General features: G+C 54.2%; 2 protein-coding genes across 4 annotated transcripts; one reads left to right on the top strand and one right to left on the bottom strand.

Moving 5' to 3' along the window:
* The first annotated feature begins 170 nt into the window (after window positions 1-170).
* Window positions 171-14942, top strand: KYAT1 (kynurenine aminotransferase 1). Of its 3 annotated transcripts, XM_057401465.1 has the most exons (24): window positions 173-314; window positions 1173-1344; window positions 3663-3721; window positions 4645-4795; window positions 5097-5246; window positions 5609-5695; window positions 5816-5944; window positions 6253-6373; window positions 7027-7107; window positions 7366-7451; window positions 7786-7972; window positions 8171-8247; window positions 8407-8493; window positions 10526-10568; window positions 10690-10809; window positions 11032-11191; window positions 11418-11507; window positions 11837-11886; window positions 12062-12192; window positions 12605-12677; window positions 13027-13125; window positions 13661-13763; window positions 14284-14431; window positions 14573-14942. In XM_057401465.1, exons 2-24 carry the CDS (start codon window positions 1261-1263, stop codon window positions 14678-14680), a joined length of 2424 nt encoding a protein of 807 aa, XP_057257448.1. In that variant the 5' UTR covers window positions 173-314; window positions 1173-1260; the 3' UTR covers window positions 14681-14942. The 3 variants fall into 3 exon arrangements, with proteins under 3 accessions (XP_057257450.1, XP_057257448.1, XP_057257449.1); XM_057401467.1 differs by lacking the exons at window positions 10526-10568; window positions 10690-10809; window positions 11032-11191; ... (6 more) ...; window positions 14284-14431; window positions 14573-14942 and adding an exon at window positions 8882-9931 and having other exon boundaries at window positions 171-314; window positions 1223-1344; XM_057401466.1 differs by lacking the exons at window positions 173-314; window positions 1173-1344; window positions 10526-10568; ... (8 more) ...; window positions 14284-14431; window positions 14573-14942 and adding exons at window positions 3208-3354; window positions 8882-9931.
* A 414-nt stretch (window positions 14943-15356) lies between these two features.
* ENDOG (endonuclease G) lies at window positions 15357-17753 on the bottom strand. Its single transcript, XM_057401473.1, has 3 exons — window positions 17244-17753; window positions 16684-16793; window positions 15357-16059 (listed from the first exon to the last, which is right to left on the bottom strand). The coding sequence occupies exons 1-3, from the start codon at window positions 17736-17738 to the stop codon at window positions 15774-15776; spliced, it is 891 nt and encodes a 296-aa protein (XP_057257456.1). The 5' UTR covers window positions 17739-17753; the 3' UTR covers window positions 15357-15773.
* Window positions 17754-19308: the final 1555 nt, after the last annotated feature.

The raw sequence follows: 19308 nt of genomic DNA, 5'->3' as shown, positions 1-19308 counted from the left end.
GCAGCCAAAATCCTCTGGCAGCTCTGGTTCCAAGCCTCTGGGAGGTAGGGATCTGCTCCCCAAAGCCCTTTTCTTCCTCACCCTGGTGACTCAGAGAGCAACCCAAGATCTAGTTTTCCCCGGTACGAGTTTTCCTATCGGAGCGTTGTAGCTCGACTGGTACCTTCCTGCAGGCTCTCTGACTCCTCCCAGGAAGTCCCCGCTACAGATGAAGCATTTCAGAGGCAGGGAGAGGGCAGCATGTGTGGAAAGGCAGCCTGGGTGGCTGTGTCAGACTTCCACAGCGTCAGGCAGCGTGGTCCAGCTTGATTGATGTAAGTTGGTTTTATAACCCCCCCACCATCCCTCTGGGAGCTGCCTTGCACCTGCACGTGTGTGCTTGCTGGCTATTGCTGCTGCATTCACCATGTGTAGCACCCCATGGTGGGATGGGTTCAGGGGGACCCTTGTCCCCAAAACCTTTTGGGTGCATCTGCAAGCAGCAGGGCTGGTTCAGCACAGTGGAGGTGCTTGGGGAGCACCGTGACGGAGCAGGCGGCTGGTGCCTGCGGGCTGGAGGGCGGGAGGTGGGGAGTGACCAGTCCCTGCAGTGACCTTTCAGCTGTCACCTCCGAAATCCTTAGTGTGCTCTGTCCTGGGCACCCGCCAGGGCAGAGGTTCCCCATATCCCTTGCAGGGAGTGTATGTACGGCGCAGCCTGGAATGCCCAACCAGGTGAGTGGCTCTCTGAGCCTTTCCCAGGCTTTTTGTGTAGCTGACCCGCTCCAAAATGTTTTCCAGGCCTGGGGAGGAAAGGCAGAGTCCTCTGCCCTCACCCTGCTCAGCTGCTCCCACTGGCAACAGCACCGTGACTCTGGTGCTGCCTCTAGCCCTTTGCAGGAGCCTTGAGCACAGCTCTTACAGCAGCTTTGTAGTTTTATGTGTCTGTTGAAGCCCTTTTTACTGCCATGCTTTCCTGCAGGGTTAGCCCCCTCATTTCAGTACTTTGCATCCCAAAGCAGTGCCCCCCACATCTCAGTGCCCATCCCTGACATGCTACTGTCCTGCACACAGGGACAAGGTGGATATTTTGCAGTCATGAGCAATAGTATACTATGGCTTCTGGTTTTCCATTAATTGTGCTGGACCTGCCTCATCCCGAGGTACACAGAGTGTTTGCTTTACCCCTGCAGCTGTGGAGTGCTTGTCTCACCCCTCTGCTTTGTGCCTGGGGGAAATGCAGGTCCGTGCCCACAGGAGTGAGACAGCAGGAGCCGTGGCATGCTCAGGAGAGCGAGACCGTCCCTGCGTCACTTCTTGCTGGAGAGAAAGAGCAGCACTGGATATAGCTCCTACTTCAGCGAGGTATTGAATGCCCAGCAGCACTGTTTCTGGCTGGCAGCCTGGTCCCTGGCTTGGGCTGCAGTGGTGTGGAGCCCAGGGGAGCTCACTGCCCAGGAGCTAGTCTTGGCAGTGATGGCAGATAGGGCACACCAGAAAAAGCCACACTGGTGCAATCTCTGTACCTGGTAGGCTGTTTAAAGGTAATACCTATAAGCAAGAGAACCTCCTTCATACAGAAGAAAGCTCATTGTTTGTGGGGTTGCCTTGTCTCACAGTCTCTTCTACTAAAGCCCCTTGGGTTGCAAAGGACTTGGGAAATAACAGTATCCCCCTTGGAGATACAAATGTGCAGAGCCGGGAAACCACAAGCAGCAGGGAGTCAGTGGGGGAAGGTTGTGGCCCCTAAGTCTTCTGCATTTTTACCGGCCTGTTCTGTCTGGCTGACAGGCAGATTGGAGCTGGAGAAACACATTGGTTTGAGGAGCAGAACAGGCTGAAAGAGATTTAGGGGCTGTGTGGTCCCAGGAATGTTGCTCTCTAGCCTGATGGGCAGCCACTCTTGGCAGCATCGTGCAGGCTGGGGATAGGATGGGGAAGACATCAAAAGAAGAAAGTGTTTGTCATTTTCCTTCCTGTAAGGGCTGGAGCAGACAAGGCCTTTCTTCAGAACTGGGAATTTCTGGGCTTAAAGCACCCTCTTTGCACTGACATCAGCACACTTGCCAATGCTGTTCTCTGAACTGTGACGAGCAGCAGCCCCACCACAAGAGAGCAGGGCTGGAGCTGTTAATATTTCACCTTCTTCATTTAAGTTGGAAGTTTTACTTTCTGAGCCATAAATCCTTGTACTCCCACCAGAGTCAGCTCAAGCACTGGGTCTTACTGACCGTAGTATCCATGAACTTGGGCAGCTAAAGAGCAAAGCAGGGAACTGAGGGAGAGAAGTGGGGAGGCAGTGACTTCTGCTCACCCTTGGCTACCTGCCTGGCACCACGGGGGAGCACAGAGTCCACCCAGTGCCCTCTGAAACACAGGCCTCCTCAGCAAGGTATTTGCAAAGATCCTTAGTGAGGGCTGACACTGTATAAAAGTCTAAAGACCTCAACACAAGACATTTTTGGGCCACTTCTCAAATTCTGGTGCAGCCCTCTGGGAATAGCAGAGGTGAGCAGGTAAGTGAAGAATTCCTGCTACAGCTGAGCCTGGGGAGGGGGCTGAACTGGGACCCCCACCACCACCTTGGCACAGCAGAGCATAGACCCTCCCCCTCACATCTCAGCTGCTTTCACATGCCCTCCTCATCCTTATTCAAACGTATTTTACTTGCCAGTGGTGATTGTTTTCTTGGCTTATTGATTCAGAGACATCCTCCTTGCATCCCCATGCTGGCTTTTCTTGGTGCATTGAGTATCATTTATCTCTGGTCTCCAGTCCCTTTGCTGTCTGGTTACCTTTTTCCTGCACTGTTGAGTTATTAAATTCTGCCTCTGCCTCTTTTCATCATCCTCACAATAAATTCCCCATCAAGCACATCTGACTTTCTCCCACTTCCAGCTTATCCAACTGGAAGAAGGATTTTGCTCTCAATGTTTCCCACTGTCCTTCTTCTCACCCCCCCTAGCCATGATGCATATGGAAATTAGGTACCAGTCGGGCGAATGGCACCTTGGTGTCTCTCTACATCAGACTGATCATGTGCTGTGCTCTCCTCTTGCCTGCACTCACTTGCTGCCTGATTTTGCCATGAACTTTAGGTGCAAAAACCAGCACATCATTTAGGATCTGGAGCAACTCCCTTCACCAAGCGCTCTAGCAGAACAAGGAGTAAATATTTCTGCTACTCTGTAGAGCAGTATGGAATAAAAGAAGTTTGCTCTTCTAGGAAAAGGGGATATTTTGTGGCCTCTAGAGAATAAGACAAGACATGCTATGGAAAGCCTGAGGTCTGGGGTCACTGGCCTGGCAGTGACAATACGGCTGAGCTCATCTGACACAGGTGAAAATGAGGTTTCAGGCATTGCCTGCTCCCCAGTGAGTGTACACACACTTCTTTTGTTCATCTGTTTTTTCAATTCTTGTTGGAACTTGTCAATGAAACCTCCTCCTCTGCCAGCTCTCGTCTGTTTGATCTTTCATAAAAAGTGTGTGAAGCTGTTTCCAGAACCCACTGCAGCACCATTACTGCTCTAAGGTCAGTCAGCAGCAGCCCATGAAGCAATACTAAAAGGACACACCTCCTATTAGGAAAAACCTACCTGGGGAGGCCATGTTCCCTTCACATGTGGCCCCATTGCCATTAGGAAAAAGCTTAAAACTCTTTTTTTTGTCTCTCTTTGCAGGCAAAAATGTCAAGGCCAGTGCAATCTCGGAGGCTGGAGGGAGTGGATAAGAATATCTGGTGAGTTAAGAAACTATCTGGTTTACCCTGATGGTAGATGTGGTTTTAGGCAGCTTAACAACAGATAGAAACTGCCACAGCCACACAACACAGAGCAGCAGTCTCCCTCAGCTGCTTTGCATTTGTTCAGGAAGCAGGTTTGTACCAGGCTCAGTTCTGTACCTTCTGCTCACACTTTATGCCATATCAGGTGTTCTGCACCATCCTGCAGGAAGGCAGTTGGGAGCGCCTGGCAGTGCACTGCACTCCATCCATCCCATCCATCAAAATGATCCCAGCAGCACCAAATCTGAGCCAAGTGGTTGCAGCACACTGACTGCAGCCTGGCATCTGCTTCAAGCCCATCCTAGGGCACTGCAAGCAGACAGGCAAGTGGAGGGATGCTGAAATGCTGTTCCCAGCCTGCCAGGCGCAATATGCCATTTGGAAAGCCATGTGCTAGAAGAACAGATTTAAATGATCTTTCCCCAAAGTCCAGCTGTGCCTGGTTTTAAACTGCACAATGCCAGTGAGCTGGCTTCTTTTTGAGACTAGTACTGAGTTCAGGCTGCCTTCCCCTCTGCAGAGGCCTTCGTGGTGTCTAGCTGCTAAATATTGCACAACTGGCATGAGCTTGAAAACCTGTCCAGCGTGTGGTGTGCAGCTTCAGCTGCAACCACACACCCAGACAGCACAATGGCTGTTTCCTTCAAGAACAAATTAAAACCACTGCTCATGGCAATAGCGTTTCATCCTCAGTTTAATTGAAGCAGGTCTGAAATGACCTGTGCTTGATCCTGTCCACCTGTGAGCAGCAGTATGGCTCTGCAGGAGGGACACCAATCTCACTCACTTCCAAAGGGATGCTGGCAAGCAGAGCTGGTGCCAGCACGCTGCCCGGACCCTCTGTAAGTACTTGTCTTTCTCTCCCTTTTCCTCTCCAGGGTGGAGTTTGTAAAACTGGCTGCCACCTACTCCACAGTGAATCTGGGCCAGGGCTTCCCTGACTTCCCCCCACCGAACTTTCTGAAGGAGGCGTTAGTGACAGCCCTCAGCGGGGAGAACAGCATGCTGCACCAGTACACCCGTGCCTTTGTGCGTGGACAGACCCCTTCCTCAGCAATACCCCCTCAGTCCCTCTTAGCCTTGGGTGCTTCAGGGCTTATCAGGCAGCAGTGAACAAGGCAAACCACATGAGGCAAAACATGCATCCAGCCTCAGCTTGAGCCCCCTGCACCCAGGCTGTAAACCCCTGCTTTACCAGGGTGTTTCAAGCACCCAGGATGGAAGATGCCCTGCACACTCAGTCACCGGGTGCTTGGCCCCTTTCCATGGGCTCTTCCATGTTTCAGGAGGTTTCTGCAACTCAAGTCCCACCCATCTTCTCTCCCCACAGGGACACCCACCTCTGGTGAAGATCCTAGCCCAGCTTTTTGAGAAGCTGCTCGGACAGGACCTGGATCCTATGACCAATGTGATGGTGACTGTTGGGGCATACCAGGCCCTTTTCTGCTGCTTCCAGGCTTTCGTTGATGAAGGCGATGAGGTAACCCAAGATTCTGGGCTGCTTGTACCATCTTCCCTCAGGAGAGCCCTTCCTGGCTTTGGGTCTGCCAGCAGCTGCAGACTGGTTTTCATTGTCCTTTTCCAAAGCAGAAATGGTTTTATCTCCATTCTCCAGTATCTGAGCTTCTAAAGGAAAAAATTACCTGCTGCATGGCACTGTCTCATTTCTGCATAAGGCAGAATAACCCTTTTGCCTAAGTGGTGGTGTTCTTCCCTGACACTTGCCCACAGGCAATACAGATTCTCCATTACAGCAATTCACTGATGAATATTTCCTGTATCCCCATTGCTCTGTGTACCCATGAGGAAAGGTCTGAGCAATGACATATCCCTTTCTTCCAGGTGATAATTATTGAGCCCTTCTTTGACTGCTATGAGCCGATGGTGACAATGGCTGGTGGGACACCAGTGTTTGTCCCACTGAGACCGGTGAGTGGGACGGAGCAAAGCTGAGGAGGGAAGAGTCACAGTAAAGTGATCAAAGAGGTGAGAGGTAAGCAAAGCGCAGAGGTAGCAAAGCAAGCCAAGATTCCCCTCTGTTCTCTCTAGAAAGCTCCAGAAAATGGAAAAATGATGTCTAGTGCAGACTGGAAGCTGGACTCGGCTGAACTGGCTTCTAAATTCAATAAACGGACAAAAGCCATTGTCCTGAACTCACCCAACAACCCTCTGGGCAAGGTAATACCTCTGGCCTTGCTGTGGCTGGCCCTGAAAGCTGCTGGGGTGCTATAGTTCACCCAGCCATGTTTGCAGTGTAGCAGTGGCTCAACCTTCCTTGACACAAGGGAAATGGGTGCTTTGGGAGCCCCACACTCTGCACTCACTATTCTGGTGGTTTTAAGCCTGATCTTTTGTGCCAGCGTGGCTTTGCCCTGTTAGACCACTGCAGCCAGCTCCTGCCCACCCAGGCTTGGGAGAAGGCAGGGACAGGCAGGGGCTCAGAAATGTTCCTGCTGCATCCTTGCTCCATTCCCTGCCTGCTGCAGGTATTCAGCCGAGGGGAGCTGGAACTCATTGCAGACCTGTGTGTGAAGCATGATGTCCTGTGCATCAGTGATGAGGTGTACGAGTGGCTGGTCTACGATGGGAAGGAGCACATCCGCATCGGTACAGAGAACGGCTTGGCTGAGGCTGGCGTCTTCTCTGGGTCTTTGGTGAAGGATCTGGTGATTTAGCTGGGGTCTCCTGGAGCCCATGGGCTGCCTGCATGTGCAGCTCTGCTGGGCTTGTATCCCCAGTAGAGGTATTTTGCTGCACTTCAGTCTCAGCCTCCCAACCAGAACTAGCCCTGACTTCCAGAGCCAGTCAGAGGAAACAGAGAGGTACCTTCACAGCACAAGACCTAGAGCAAAGAGCCCTTTGGCTCCAGTGAAACTGAAACTTTTCCTATACTTTGAAAAAGCACATTTTCCGAGTGTCTCTAGTTTTGGGACATCCATTTCAGCATGATTTCAGAGGCCTGACAGGCCTTCCTGTTGCAGTAACATGCAATCACCTTGTTGCAGGGTGATGGTGCTTGGCATCTTTGGGAACACCTGGGGCTCGGTACATGTGTGTGAACACAATTACAAAGAGCTGCTCTTGAGAAGCCAGGCTGTCTGCTTGGGATGTGCTTTGAGGCTTATCCAGGTGAAAGATGTGCTGTGACCAGAGGCCACCACAGTTACAGTGGTTAAAGAGCTCTCACCTGTCATTAATGCAGCCCAGAAGCGAGCATGCTCAGCACTGCCATTGGGGTTTCTCTCTTCTTTCATTGCCAGCCAGCTTGGCGGGGATGTGGGATCGCACAGTGATCATTGGGAGTGCTGGGAAGACCTTCAGTGCCACTGGCTGGAAGGTGAGTTCCCTCATGCAGCGCCTCATTGTGTCCCCATCCCTGTCCCTTTGATTCAGGGCATGGGTTCCATTGCCATAGCATGGCACTGGGGACTCTGCTGCCACACACTCAGCTTTGAGCCTCAGAGTCTGAAAGTACTAAAGCTGCCTTATGATAATCCTGGTTGGAAAATACAGTGAAGCCAGTGCAGGCAAATAAAGGGGAGCCCAAGCAGGTACCCAGAGACTTACAAATTTCCTCCTCCTCTCCTGGCTGCAGGTAGGCTGGACCGTGGGACCCAACAGGCTGCTGCAGCACATCCGTACCGTGCACCAAAACTCAGTGTACCACTGTGCCACAGCTGCCCAGGTAAGGCAGCTCCCTGCAATCCCCAAACCACTGAAAAGAGGGTGAGAGAGGGTCCTTCTGCCCACAGCTGACCTGAAAGGCACCTGGTGCATGGTGCCATAGAAAGGCTCCTTCCCCTCTCCCTTTAGTTGTCCCATGTCTGGCAGGAAGGAGAGGGCACAGCCCACCATGGGGTATAGTCCTTATTTTGCACTGACAAATCAAAGGGGCCGTTTGGAGGTGCTGAAGGCAGAGATCTCCCTAATCACCTGCAAATTGCATTGGAGCATAGACTCCATTCCCAAGCAAGTCTTGACCATCTTCCCACTGGTTACTGGCTCCTGTCTCCTTACAGGAGGCTGTGGCTCAGGGTTTCCAGAGGGAGCTCATGCTCTATGGGAAACCAGACAGCTACTTTGTCCAGCTGCCCAAGGAGCTGCAGAAGAAGAGAGATTGGCTGGTCCAGAGCCTGGATGCTGCAGGGATGAAACCCATCATCCCCGAGGGCACCTACTTCTTGTTGGCAGACATCTCCAACTTCAGTGAGTCACCAGCAGTTTCGCTCAGGCAGGACTGAGTGCAGGGTCCAGCTCGGGACAAGAACCTGCATAAACCACCACCAAAGCAGGGATGGACAACAGCACATTCCCCATCCAAGCTCCCAGAAGCTGTGGGTTTGGGGCTTGCCTGTGGCACCTGGCAGTAGCCCCAGCCTTTGTGCTGCTGTGCTTCTCCTGCAGAATCTGATGTCCCCGACATCCCTAATTCTGATGAGCCCTATGACTCCAGATTTGCAAAGTGGATGGTCAAGAACAAGGTAAATGCATCTGGCCCCTTCTACTGTGTTTGTGCCCTCCTTGCTGGAAGCACAGCACACCACCACTGTGGGGTCTCACATGCTCATGGCAAGGGGTGTCATGCAGGCTGCATGCCAGCCCACGAGGAGTAACCTCAGCTCCATGTTTCCCTTTCCTAGGGACTTGCTGCCATTCCACTCTCTGCTTTCTACTGTGGGGCCCACAAGAACAACTACAGCCATTTCATCCGGTTCTGCTTCGCAAAGGTGAGATGTGTGGCAGCATAAATGAAGGTGAGGTTAGGAGTAATAATCAGAGGTGGTTTAATGATGTAAATGCCAAGAAGAGGTGTAAAGTGCCTTGAGTATTTGAGCCTGAGCATAGCACCACGGCTGGTCTGACCCCCTCCTGCAGACATGTGAGCCGAGCCAGGGCAGCATCCCACATTTCTTGGTCAAGACAGTCTTCTGGGTGCCTGTTTAACTGCCCAGAGGCTATGCCTGCCCCAGAGATGGCTGTGCCCGTCTCATACTGAACACGCAGCATTTGCAATGTTCCGAAATGAGAAAGGGATTTTTATACGAATGATGACTGCAGTGACGGGAAAGGGGATTTGGCTGGAAACCACTGCCTGAACCTGTGGTATTTGTTTAGGAGGAAGCTACACTGAAGGCAGCAAATGACATATTGCAAAAATGGAAACAGGAGAAAACCAGTCCCTGAGTGCACTGAGAGAGAACCAGGCTCTCCTTGGTCCTCACCTGCCCCCGCTGCTCTTTCTTCCTCTTACTTTGCTTGGCTCCATACTTTGATACGTTCTTATTGTCCACGTTTTCTGTCAGACAAATGGGCAGAGATTTGCCAGGCCCAGGGTCTGGGGGACACTTTCTGTCACTGAGAAATGATTGCACTGTTACTGTAAGAACCAAGTCTTTGCATGCCCTGACAGTAAAACATCAAATGATGTTCTTCTTAAGTTTAAAGACTTCGCTAATCAGTTCTGGGATGCATCCAGCAAGATGCAAGGTAAGGATGGCTCCTGGGGGCTTTTCCACCACCAAATTCTGCAAAGGCATCTCAGGACTTACCTTTAAGGCCATGCTGGAGCCTTACCATGTACCCCAGGGCACAGGACACCGTTTCCACCAGCACCACGTTCCCATGGGATCATGCAGTATCATCAGTAGGTTAATTCCTATGATCCTGAAAATCATAAACCCAGTGAAATGGTGTTTCCCAGAATTAACACTGTTTAGTTTTCCCATTATTCTTTTCTGTGCATCTCTGGGAAAGCTGAGATGGGTCACTGGTTACTCCCAAGGAAACAGGCTTTCATGAATAGCCTGGCTACTGCCAACCCTTCCCTGTGCATCCCCCAAACTACTCCTGGCACTTTGTCAGGGCTCAGCAGCATCATCCAGGCCTCAAAGCAAAACCTTCAGGCCTTTGATGAACGCACACAGTGGCTGGGGAGGACGGGTACAGCGGCCTTGGACTGCTCCTGTTGCTGGTGGCCCCCGTAGCCTCCCACCCACCAGGCTGATGGGTGATGGGATAATGTGGGCAGCATTTTGTAAGGTCATTCTTGCATCACTGTCGATTTCAACCTGGATAACAATGCAAACCAGCATCACCCATCACGCAACAGACTGCGCAATAAGTATTTGTAGCAGTTAAATTATTAAAGCAGAATTACTGCAATTACTGAAGAGTCAATGGCTCTGTAATGATCACAGGGCTGACGCAGCCTTCCTGGAGAGCTGCCGTCACATGGCAGCATCCACATTGCATCCGATGGTGGTGGCTGCTCATCCCACGCTGGCCGGCGGGTAGCGGCTCCACAGGTTTTGTGTTGGGGTGCAGCTGGTGGCCCCGATCCCTTGGGAGCCAGAGCTGCAGGAGGAGGGCAAACACCCACCTGCCTTCACCAGCAGGAGGCGGGGTAACGCATCCCATCCTGCCTGCACGGCCTGGATGGGTGAGGGTGCTGCTGAAGGCCCTTTTGCACCCACGGACGTGCCAAATGCTGAGAGCTACAGTCACTGAAACAGACGAACCACCGTGACATGAAGAGTAATTGCAACACCCCCGTACGCCTGGGCTCCCGCTCTAAGCCATGGCGCACCCCGCAAGGGGCAGGGTCCCTCTCCCCATCCTCCAACGCGCACATGGCGCTCGTGCAGACACCCAGATGAGGGTGTCCGGATGTCACAACCACCCCCGGCACCCCCGCACCCAGCCATGCTGTCCCCCTGCTCCCCCATTCCGGTGATGATGGTCGCGGCCGGTGTCCCGCAGGGTGCGGACCGGAAGGTGGACTGGCGGCGGTGGAAGCAGGAGAGTAAGGCCGGCATCGTGTGGGGACTGCGGGCGGGGATGCCTGGGAGCGGGAGGCCCTCGTGTCTGCGCCGGCGGTCGCGGCTGTTGGCTTGCAGCGAGGGGATGAGGTTTGTGCGTTCCAGGGAAAGCCGAGAAGAAGAAATGGAAGGAGATGAAGCTGCTGAAGAAGCTGGAAAAGCAGCGGATGCGGGAGCTGGAGGAGAAACGAGCCGAGAAGCGAGAGGAGCCGCGGGAAGACAGAGGTGATGCTGCTGTGACCCCGTGGGGAGGCCCGGGTTGAAAGGGCTGAGGGAACTCGGTCAGTCAGCTTGAGAGATAAATCTAAACAGGCATGAACCCGATGCAGTGAGAAACCTTTGTGAAGGGGGAGCCTGTGATGAAGCAACAGAGGTTGCTTTTCACCCCCCCCAGTAACTAAAACACTGCATGGAGCTGTCAGGCCATGGCTCTCCTCCGCTCCCCAGGGCGGCACTACACGCTGAGCGTGGCCCTGCCGGGCTCCATCCTGAACAACGCCCAGTCCCTGGAGCTGCGGACGTACCTCGCAGGACAGATTGCCCGGGCCTGCGCCATCTTCTGCGTGGATGAGATCGTGGTGTTCGACGAGCACGGGGAAGATGTAAAGTAAGATCTGTTGTGCAGGAAGAGCTTTGGGTCGGCGCACAGAGACCGAAGCTGAAAGAGACACGTGGCCTGCAGAGAGAGGTCCAAATAGGATCTGGTGACAGGCTCTGCCTCTGGAACAGCCCTTCCACAAGGAGCTGGTTTCAGGTTAAGGAGCAAGGCTTCGTCCTCTGCAGGCCTGACCTGTCTCATGCTGAGCTCACGAGCTGCTCTCTGTCACTTACAGGAGCGTGGAGGGGGACTTTGAAGGAATTGGAAGGAGAGGCAAGGCTTGTGTGCAGCTGGCTCGGATCCTGCAGTACTTGGAGTGCCCTCAGTAAGTCCCCCATGGCTGAACCATGCATCAGAACCGACTGCTGTGGGTATCTGATGTAAGGGGCTATGGGAGCAGGAGGCAGATCTTGTTTATATTGTCTAATTATGCAGAACACAGGAGCTCGTTGCTTCACATGTGTGGTTCAGGAGTTCAACTAAAAGAGCAGTGACTGCAGGCTGGAACCTGCATGATGGAGGTTACCTCTGGGACTTGAGGGAGCCAAACAAGCTTTTCTCTATACTCAGCTCCTTTAAGTCAGAAAGGACTAGAACTGAAGCCAAGACTCAATACAAAGGTTGGGTTTACATTTCAACCTTCTCTGCCAACAGGTACTTGAGGAAATCCTTTTTCCCAAAGCATGAGGATCTGCAGTTTGCAGGTAATGATTCAGTTGTGTCTGGCCCAGGCTGCTGGCTCTTGCTCGTGTTACATGAAACACACAGAACCGAGTGTGCCCCGTCAGAGCACAGGCTGTGATGTGCTGGACCAGAGAGGGAGGTGGTAGCAGAGCAGTTGTACTTACACTTCTCTTTGCTTTCTTTATGCTGTTTTAGGGCTGCTCAACCCCCTGGACAGCCCCCACCACATGCGGGTGGATGAGGACTCACAGTACCGGGAAGGTGTAGTGTTGGACCGGCCAACCAAGGCGGGCAGAGGCTCTTTTGTTAACTGTGGGATGAGGAAGGTGCGCGTTACCCCCAGAGCCCAGAACCATTTCCCCTGTCTCTCTGGCAGACTTGAAGGAGGCAGGGTGGGTACTGAAGGCCATGGTGGACTCACACTGGGTTTAGTGCTCGTTGCCATCTTGTCCTTTCTGGCTCATCAGTGTTTGTAGCTTCCCAAGTTCTGGCAGGTTTGCCTGCTCAGCACTTAATTGCTTCACTGCTGGAGCGCTTTGAGCAGCAACACAGGCCTCAGATTGCTGACCCGGGCACCCTGAGCCTGCTCTGCATTGCATGAGCCACACAGGCCCTGACCACAGAGCTCCTCATTGCAGCCCCAGGCCAGAACAGACCTTCCTCAGAGGGCTCCCTTCCTTCCCCACCTTTCCCAGTACTTCCAGCAGCGCCTGATGCTGAACCTGACTGTCACTGCAGGAGGTGCAGATCGACAGAGAGCTGAACCCTGGCCTGCGAGTCACCGTGCGCCTGGAGGAACCCCAGAAACCAGGTAATCCCCTGCTCCATTAGCACCTGTGAGCTTCAGTGCTGCAGGAGATGGTCCCTTTCACATCACAGCTTCGTATCACTGATACCTGAAGGTACCAGACAGCTCTGTGTGTTCCTTTGCTCCACACACAGTTTTAATCACCCCCTTACCACACCTCCCTGGTGAACTGGAGAGAGCTATCAGCTCTTTGACCAGTAATAAACAGCCCAAACGTACTTGCAGAATGCACTCAGAGGGGTGGCTCTTTGTTATACACCGAGTCAGTGCCCTGCTCCAGGTGAAACTGCTGTGTGTGGCTGCTCACGTCCAGCTCTCACTGTGGGTGCTGATCCCTTTGCTTCCCTTTCAGAAGCTAAAGTGCGGAAAGGCACCGTGGTGTCCTCACAGCACCCTCGGACGGTCTCGGGCTTATACTGGGGTTACAGCATCCGCCTTGCCTCCTGCCTGAGTGAGTATGTGCAGGGATTCTCTGCTCTCAGTCCTGTCACATGTAAAGGCTGAAGCTAGGGGCACGAATCACGCCAGTCACCCCCCACTCTGCCCTGTACCTCCACGCACCATTGCTCCAGGTGTCCCCATTGTAGCAGTGGTGCTCTCCATCTCCAGCCAGTGCAGCTGCGTTTCCACCGTAACTGCCTCCCATTCATTCACATCAAAGCCAGCAGTGACACCTGAGCCTTGCAGAATCCTTTTCCTGTCTTCTGGTTGATTAGAGCTCCAAGGAGAACCATAAGCTGTTAGTGAAGAAATGGTTCCTGGCACCTGTTTGAGCTTTGAGGAAAGGTGCTGCAGCTGAGAATGGTGCCAGACACTCCTGCAGCAAGGGAACTGTCAGGAAGAGTCATTCTTCTGTCTCTTCATGCACTGAAAAGCAGTTCCTTCTGCTGCCATCAGTCATCCATGGAGCGCTCCAGCCTGTCCAGAAGGCACAGAGCAAGGGCAGGAGCACACACAAATAGCCCCATATTGTGTCTGTGTCCCAGGTGCTGTATTTTCAGAGTGCCCGTTCAAGGAAGGCTACGATCTCTCCATTGGGACCTCAGAGCGGGGCAGCTCCGTGGATGAGGCCACTCTCCCTTCCTTCAGGTTTGTGTCCTGCCCTCTTGGCCCCATTCAAGCCTGCAGTGAGGCCTGGTGCAGGCAGCAGAGCTGCACTGTGGCCTTGGTGTTTTCCCAGGCAGGAATGCTCCTAGATAAACCTAGACTCACTTACAGGATGCCTCCTGTTCTGCTGCTTCCTTTTACACCAAAGCATGTTCCTTTGCATTGCACTGCTTGGGGAAGTACCCAAGGATAAGGCCAATTCCTTCCGTTTCTCTAGAGTTGGTAGAAGGGACTCTCACATTGGTGCAGTGCTGTGGGGCTTTGTTAGGGCAGCAGCTGCATTGGGAATCATCAGCAGGGACACAGTTCCCTGCTGCAGCAGCACAGGGGCTCAAACCCAGACCCACATACTTGAGCAGAAGAAATGAGTCTGTTTCTTGCAGATCAAGTTGAGAGAACTACTTTATGTGAAGCTAATTCTTAATCCACTCAAAGCATCTCCCTTGGTGCAGGGGTAAGAGCCAATCTCCCCTCTCACCCTGCCCGTTCTGGTCTCCCCTAGGCATGCCCTTGTCGTGTTTGGAGGTCTGGAGGGCTTGGAAGCTGGGGTTGACGTGGACCCAAACCTGGAGGTCACTGACCCCAGCGTCCTGTTTGACTTCTACCTGAACACATGTCCCAGCCAGGGCAGCAGAACCATCCGGACAGAGGTAGGGCAGGCGGCGGTGGCGTGGTGGGGTCACAGAGCAGTGACACACACGGCCCCCATGGTGCTCCCCATGGTGGCACCTCAGCTTGCCTGGTGCTCCTCAGGGAGCAGCGCTCCTGGCTGACCCCCTGCTCTGTTCCAGGAAGCTCTGCTCATCTCCCTGTCTGCGCTGAGGCCCCACATCGACGAGGCTGTGAAGACACCGGTGCCAGCTGAGGGCAGGGAAACCACAGACCCTGCTGGCAGCTGAGGACTGCCTGGGGCAGAGGCTTTTCAGACGTGGGGTGCTGGGCACATCACTCCAAGAGCCTGCGGGGCCAAGCACAGTGACTGAAGCTGGAGGTGCTGCTTGACTGACCCCCTGGCTGCTGTTGGGAGCAGCAAGTCTGCATCCTGTCTGTATGGTCCTGCCAAGGGCTGGTCACCGCCCCTCCACAGCTGAGAGGAGCCTGGCAGCAGGATCTCAGCCATGGAGACATCTGGGGTGGGGAATAAAGCAATATAGAACCTCAGCTGCCTTGAAGTCCATACGTGAGTGTCTTGGTGTAGAGGATGGGCACTCAGTGTCCAGAGATCCTGCATGCTCAGCACCTCTGGAGCCCATGGCCCTCACACTTAAAAGGAAGGCAAAACTTAACCCCTATGCCAAGAAGCTTTTCCTGTCTCAGCCTGATTTCCCCCCATCCTCCCTTCAGCTCAAGGCTTCATCTTTCCCAACAGAGCAGGAAGGAATGGAGCTTCAGTTGGACTTCAGTGTTAAAGCATGTCAGCACAGCTCATTACGGTTTGGCTCTGTCTGTGAGGCCTTAAGCTCTGCCTACAGTAAGCTCAAACAGGAAAGCAGCTGGAAAAGTTGGCTCTGTCCTCCCCTCCTCCTGCTGAGATACTTGGACCTTTGGTGAGAGCAGATAAGAAACAACCAATAGTGTGGGTGTTCAAAGCTTTACTGCTAAAAACATCTGACAGAAAACAATCATAACAATCCTTTGGCCACAGAAAGGCAGGAACCTCTCCCTTCCTCCCCTGCATCCATCTTGCTCCCATCCTTCCCTGCTTAAATAGCAGCAACTGAGTAACTTCCCTTTGTGCCTTAATGAGCCACACACAGGAGTAACCTCTGTACTGCAGCTCAGGGGCAAGCTCTAGAGCCCTGCTGCAGGACCTGCGCTGCAGACTGGCTGCGTGTGCACAGCTGTTACCCGGAAGGAGGGGAAGGGTAAAGGGAACATGGGTTTGATTCTCGTTTCCCACATTTAAAACCACACAAGGAACTATTGTTCCTGTGTAGATGTGACTGCTGCCAGTCCCTTCCCCAGGAGTACCTGGATGTGCTCAGCTGGGGTTCAACGCTTGCTTCCAGCTGTGATGGCTTTCAAGTTACTGGTTCTCTTCAAGATGTTTGGGACAAAGAGGAGCCCCGAGGCTCGCTCAATGCTCTCAATGGGGACCAGGAACCGTTCCAGGGGGATTTTGTCATCCACGGGGCTGTTGGGCATCACATAGGAGCGCAGCTCAATCTCCCCACTCTCCTTTTCCAAGATGAGCACCTTGAAGAAGTGGGTGGGAACAGCCACGTTGTTCTTCCCAATCACCTGGTACTTGACATACATCTTCCCGTCGGCCTCCATCCTGCACCAACAGCAACATCCCATTGTTGCCTCCTAATCTGGTCCCACATCCACCCCCCTCAGCGCCCCGCCAACCCTCCAAAGTGAGCCCCGACCCCGCAGCAGGGCACGGAGCAGCCCTGCTCTGCAGTACAGCTGAATCAGAGCTGATGTGAGGTGAGGCTGCTCTGCGTGAACACTGCTCTGCCCAAACCCCTTCCCAGCTGTCTCAGCCCTTCCAAGCTGTTTCCTGCCTCTAAAGAGGTCTCAGCATGAGCCAGCTGCTCCTCAGCACTGCGTGAAGATCTTTGCAAACAAAATCATGCTTTTAAGTGGAGAAAGACCCCAGAAAATAAAACCTTGGGGCTTTAACCTGCAGGGAACGGGGCTGCAGCCTCCTCTGTTAATATAATAATCTACTACTTGGATTAGTAAGGACTGCAAACAGAAGGGACTTGGTGATGTTGTAGCTCAAGAAACCCACCCTCACTCATGGCGTAATCAACTGCATGGGAAATACACAAACCGATCCCGAAAGCACCCGCTGAGCAGGGCCTTAGGGAGCAGCTGGGAGGCTGCACCCCCCCTCCCTCAGCCTCCTGTCCTTGCCCAGCACCACAGACCCCAGCTCAGCCCTTGTGCTTACCTGGGCAGGAAAAGGGGTCCTGTGCAGACGTAGACGTTCCTGTTGTTCCTCGCCAAGCTCCTGCTGTACTTCTCAAGGTTATTCCAGGCATTCTGGTTCAAATGAGGATCCTAGAGACACACCAAGTGACAAGGGCAGCGGTCAGTGCTGGGGACCTTCCCCTCTGCTCAGGGCGCTAACACCCGCTTTCCTGTACACCCCAAGCACCTTCAGAAGAGATCTCCACCATCACTTCCACTTGGGAAGCCGCACACAGCGAGGTCCTGGTTTGCACACCCAGGAACAGCGCCCGCTCGCCTCAGCCCACCCTTTTCCAAGCATCCTCCTGCCTGTTTAAGGGAGCTCCTGGCCCGAGGGAAGCGGGCAGAGGTACCTACAGCATCGCTGCTGAGCGGAAATACGGCAGCACCGAGAGACTTTGGCCCCTCTGGACCCAGACACCCCCCCCCCCCTCTGCCTGCACGAAGGGAAGAGCGTCCGGAAGCGGTTCCCATCCCGGAGCAGCGCCTGCCCTTGACCCCGGGCCGCTCCGGCTGCCCCCGTAGCGGGACGGGCCCTACCTGCGGGGCGATGTTGCTGAGGTAGAACGTGTCCCGCATGGCTTTCTGGCTCCACTTGTGGTTGGCGGCGGCCGCCAGGTGCCCGCGGTCGAAGCCGCTGCCTCGGTAGTCGGCGTTGGTGGCTCGGTGGTACTCGTGCACCGAGTCGTCCTCCTGGAAGTCGCAGGCGGCTCGCTCCGAGGCGCCGCTCAGGGTGTCCCGGTTGAGCTGCTCGATGACCCAGAGCGCGCTGCGGCTCCGCGGGTCGTAGCACAACACGTAGGACTCGCGGCTCCGCAGCTGCGCCAGCCCGGGCAGCCCGTACTTGGTCAGCTCGGCCGGGGCCGAGCCCAGCAGCGCGGGCGGCCCGGCCGCCGCCACGACGGGCACCACGGGCAGGCGGCCCAGCAGCCCCTCCGCCGCATCGCCCCCGGCCCGGCGCCGGGTGAGGGCCGCCCCCAGCCCCGCGCCCAGGGCAAGCGCGGCCCCGGGCAGCAGCCACCGGCTCCGCAGCATGGCCGCCGCTGGGTTGTGGGACCCGCCGCTTAAAGGGGCCGCGGCTCTCCCGGGAAGGGCATCGGCCGGCAAGGGAGCATCGCCCCTTTAAGGCGCTGCCCGTGGGGACACCGCGACCCCGGGCCTCACCGGCGGCGATAGACCGGCGGCAGCGGCGTGCGGGGAAAGCGGCGTCGAACCGGAGCCGGGAGCGGGGCTCCCCGCTGCAGCGGCGAGAACCCCGAGCCCAGCACCAGCCCGAGGCGTCCGCACAAAGCCACCCGTTAGGTGAAGGGAGCGTTATAAAAACAGCGTGCAAAAAGGAAGGATAAAAGACGGAGGGTTCGGGCGCTGGGGGCAGTGCTCTCCGCACCCTGCTCTGGCCATGGCGCTCCAGCCAAGGTGAACCCATGAAGTGTGATCTGCTCCTCTCTGACAGGGAAAGGGCAGTTTGGAAGAGAGCTCCACAGAGCGACAAGTCCCTGACGTTCATTCGGGGAAATGCTTTCCCAAGCACCCGAAGCAACCCCAGCCCTTCATTCTGCTCACTACCGAAGCGTACTTAGGTCACATAATGCCAACGCAAATCAATGCTCGGCGTGACCACCATCAACATCTCCAGCACCCATCCTGCTGGTCCTACCCTCCCTGGCAAAGCCCCAAGGTTTCCCAAAGCTCTGACTGCAGCAGGTGCAAGGCAGAGCTCCTCCTGCAGGGAGGGCTCATCCCTCCCCGCATCCCTGTTTTCCCACCCAGGTGAGGATGGGTTCCCCTGCCTGGCAGCAGGCCTGCCTGCGAGGAACACAGAACAAGAGCTATTTAAACATCTTGTTTAGGCCCCTATGAAATAAGGGGGCCCCAAGGCACCCCAGATTAACGCCTCCCATCCCAAAGAACCGCTGCTTCAGCCAACCTCCTGCTCCTGCAGCAGATCAGAACTGAAATGGATCAGAAGTGGAAGCACCTCAAGGGTGGAGTCGTTGTTAGTTGGCCACAAAAGCAAGGAACCGGTAGATAAATACTGCCGGACCTCAACAACAGCAAAACATCACCAGAAGCCTTTGAGGAATGAAGCCACGAGGAGATGCAAAAGCTGGTAACAAGTTAAGACTTTGTTTTCTCCACTCAGAAAACCAGGTTTTGTTCTTAAAGAAAGGAGAAAGGCTTGGAATAAGGAACTGGATGTCCCAAGACATTGAAAAGTACAGCTCCTTTCAACAGGCTTACCACACAGGAGGGGATAAGGAGGATTATAAAACAACTTTTCATGTAAGATCCAGCCTCTCTGGGTGTATCAAAGTTGTTACAAGTGCTCCCCAAAGAAGTCCTTCATCAGTCCTCAATCAGTTGAATCCATAGTCTGGATAAAGCTAGAGAATTCATCCAGAAGAACCTTTCCTGCAGCCAAAGCTCTCATCACATCCCATTAAACCACTGCAGACTCCTTTTAAAAGCACTTACCATCACCCCTAAGCTCTTCAACACCTAGGAAGGGAGAAGACAGCACAATACCAGTACTCAGTCAGCCACCTACATCTACACCTCCCCAGTGTCTTCCTCTAGGTCAACCTCAGGGCCCAAATGCTGCTCT

This window comes from Pezoporus wallicus, unplaced genomic scaffold (assembly GCF_028554395.1).
Source record: "Pezoporus wallicus isolate ANWC-B61680 ecotype Strahan unplaced genomic scaffold, APGP_CSIRO_Pwel_v1 contig_8013, whole genome shotgun sequence".
Lineage (NCBI taxonomy): Eukaryota > Metazoa > Chordata > Aves > Psittaciformes > Psittacidae > Pezoporus > Pezoporus wallicus.
Note: the sequence above shows the minus strand (reverse complement) of the source record. Positions and strands in the feature narration are given on the sequence as shown.

What these genes read in the sequence shown, in the direction of transcription:
- KYAT1 (XM_057401465.1), top strand. Translation starts at nt 1,261, where the DNA reads ATGCTCAGGAGAGCGAGACCGTCCCTGCGTCACTTCTTGCTGGAGAGA. An exon ending in GAAGGAGCACATCCGCATCG is followed by an intron (nt 6,374 to 7,026) that starts GTACAGAGAACG and finishes TTTCATTGCCAG; the next exon opens with CCAGCTTGGCGGGGATGTGG. An exon ending in AGTGGATGGTCAAGAACAAG is followed by an intron (nt 8,248 to 8,406) that starts GTAAATGCATCT and finishes TCCCTTTCCTAG; the next exon opens with GGACTTGCTGCCATTCCACT.
- ENDOG (XM_057401473.1), bottom strand. Translation starts at nt 17,738, where the DNA reads ATGCTGCGGAGCCGGTGGCTGCTGCCCGGGGCCGCGCTTGCCCTGGGC. An exon ending in TCAGCAACATCGCCCCGCAG is followed by an intron (nt 16,794 to 17,243) that starts GTAGGGCCCGTC and finishes GTGTGTCTCTAG; the next exon opens with GATCCTCATTTGAACCAGAA. An exon ending in GGACCCCTTTTCCTGCCCAG is followed by an intron (nt 16,060 to 16,683) that starts GTAAGCACAAGG and finishes CTGTTGGTGCAG; the next exon opens with GATGGAGGCCGACGGGAAGA.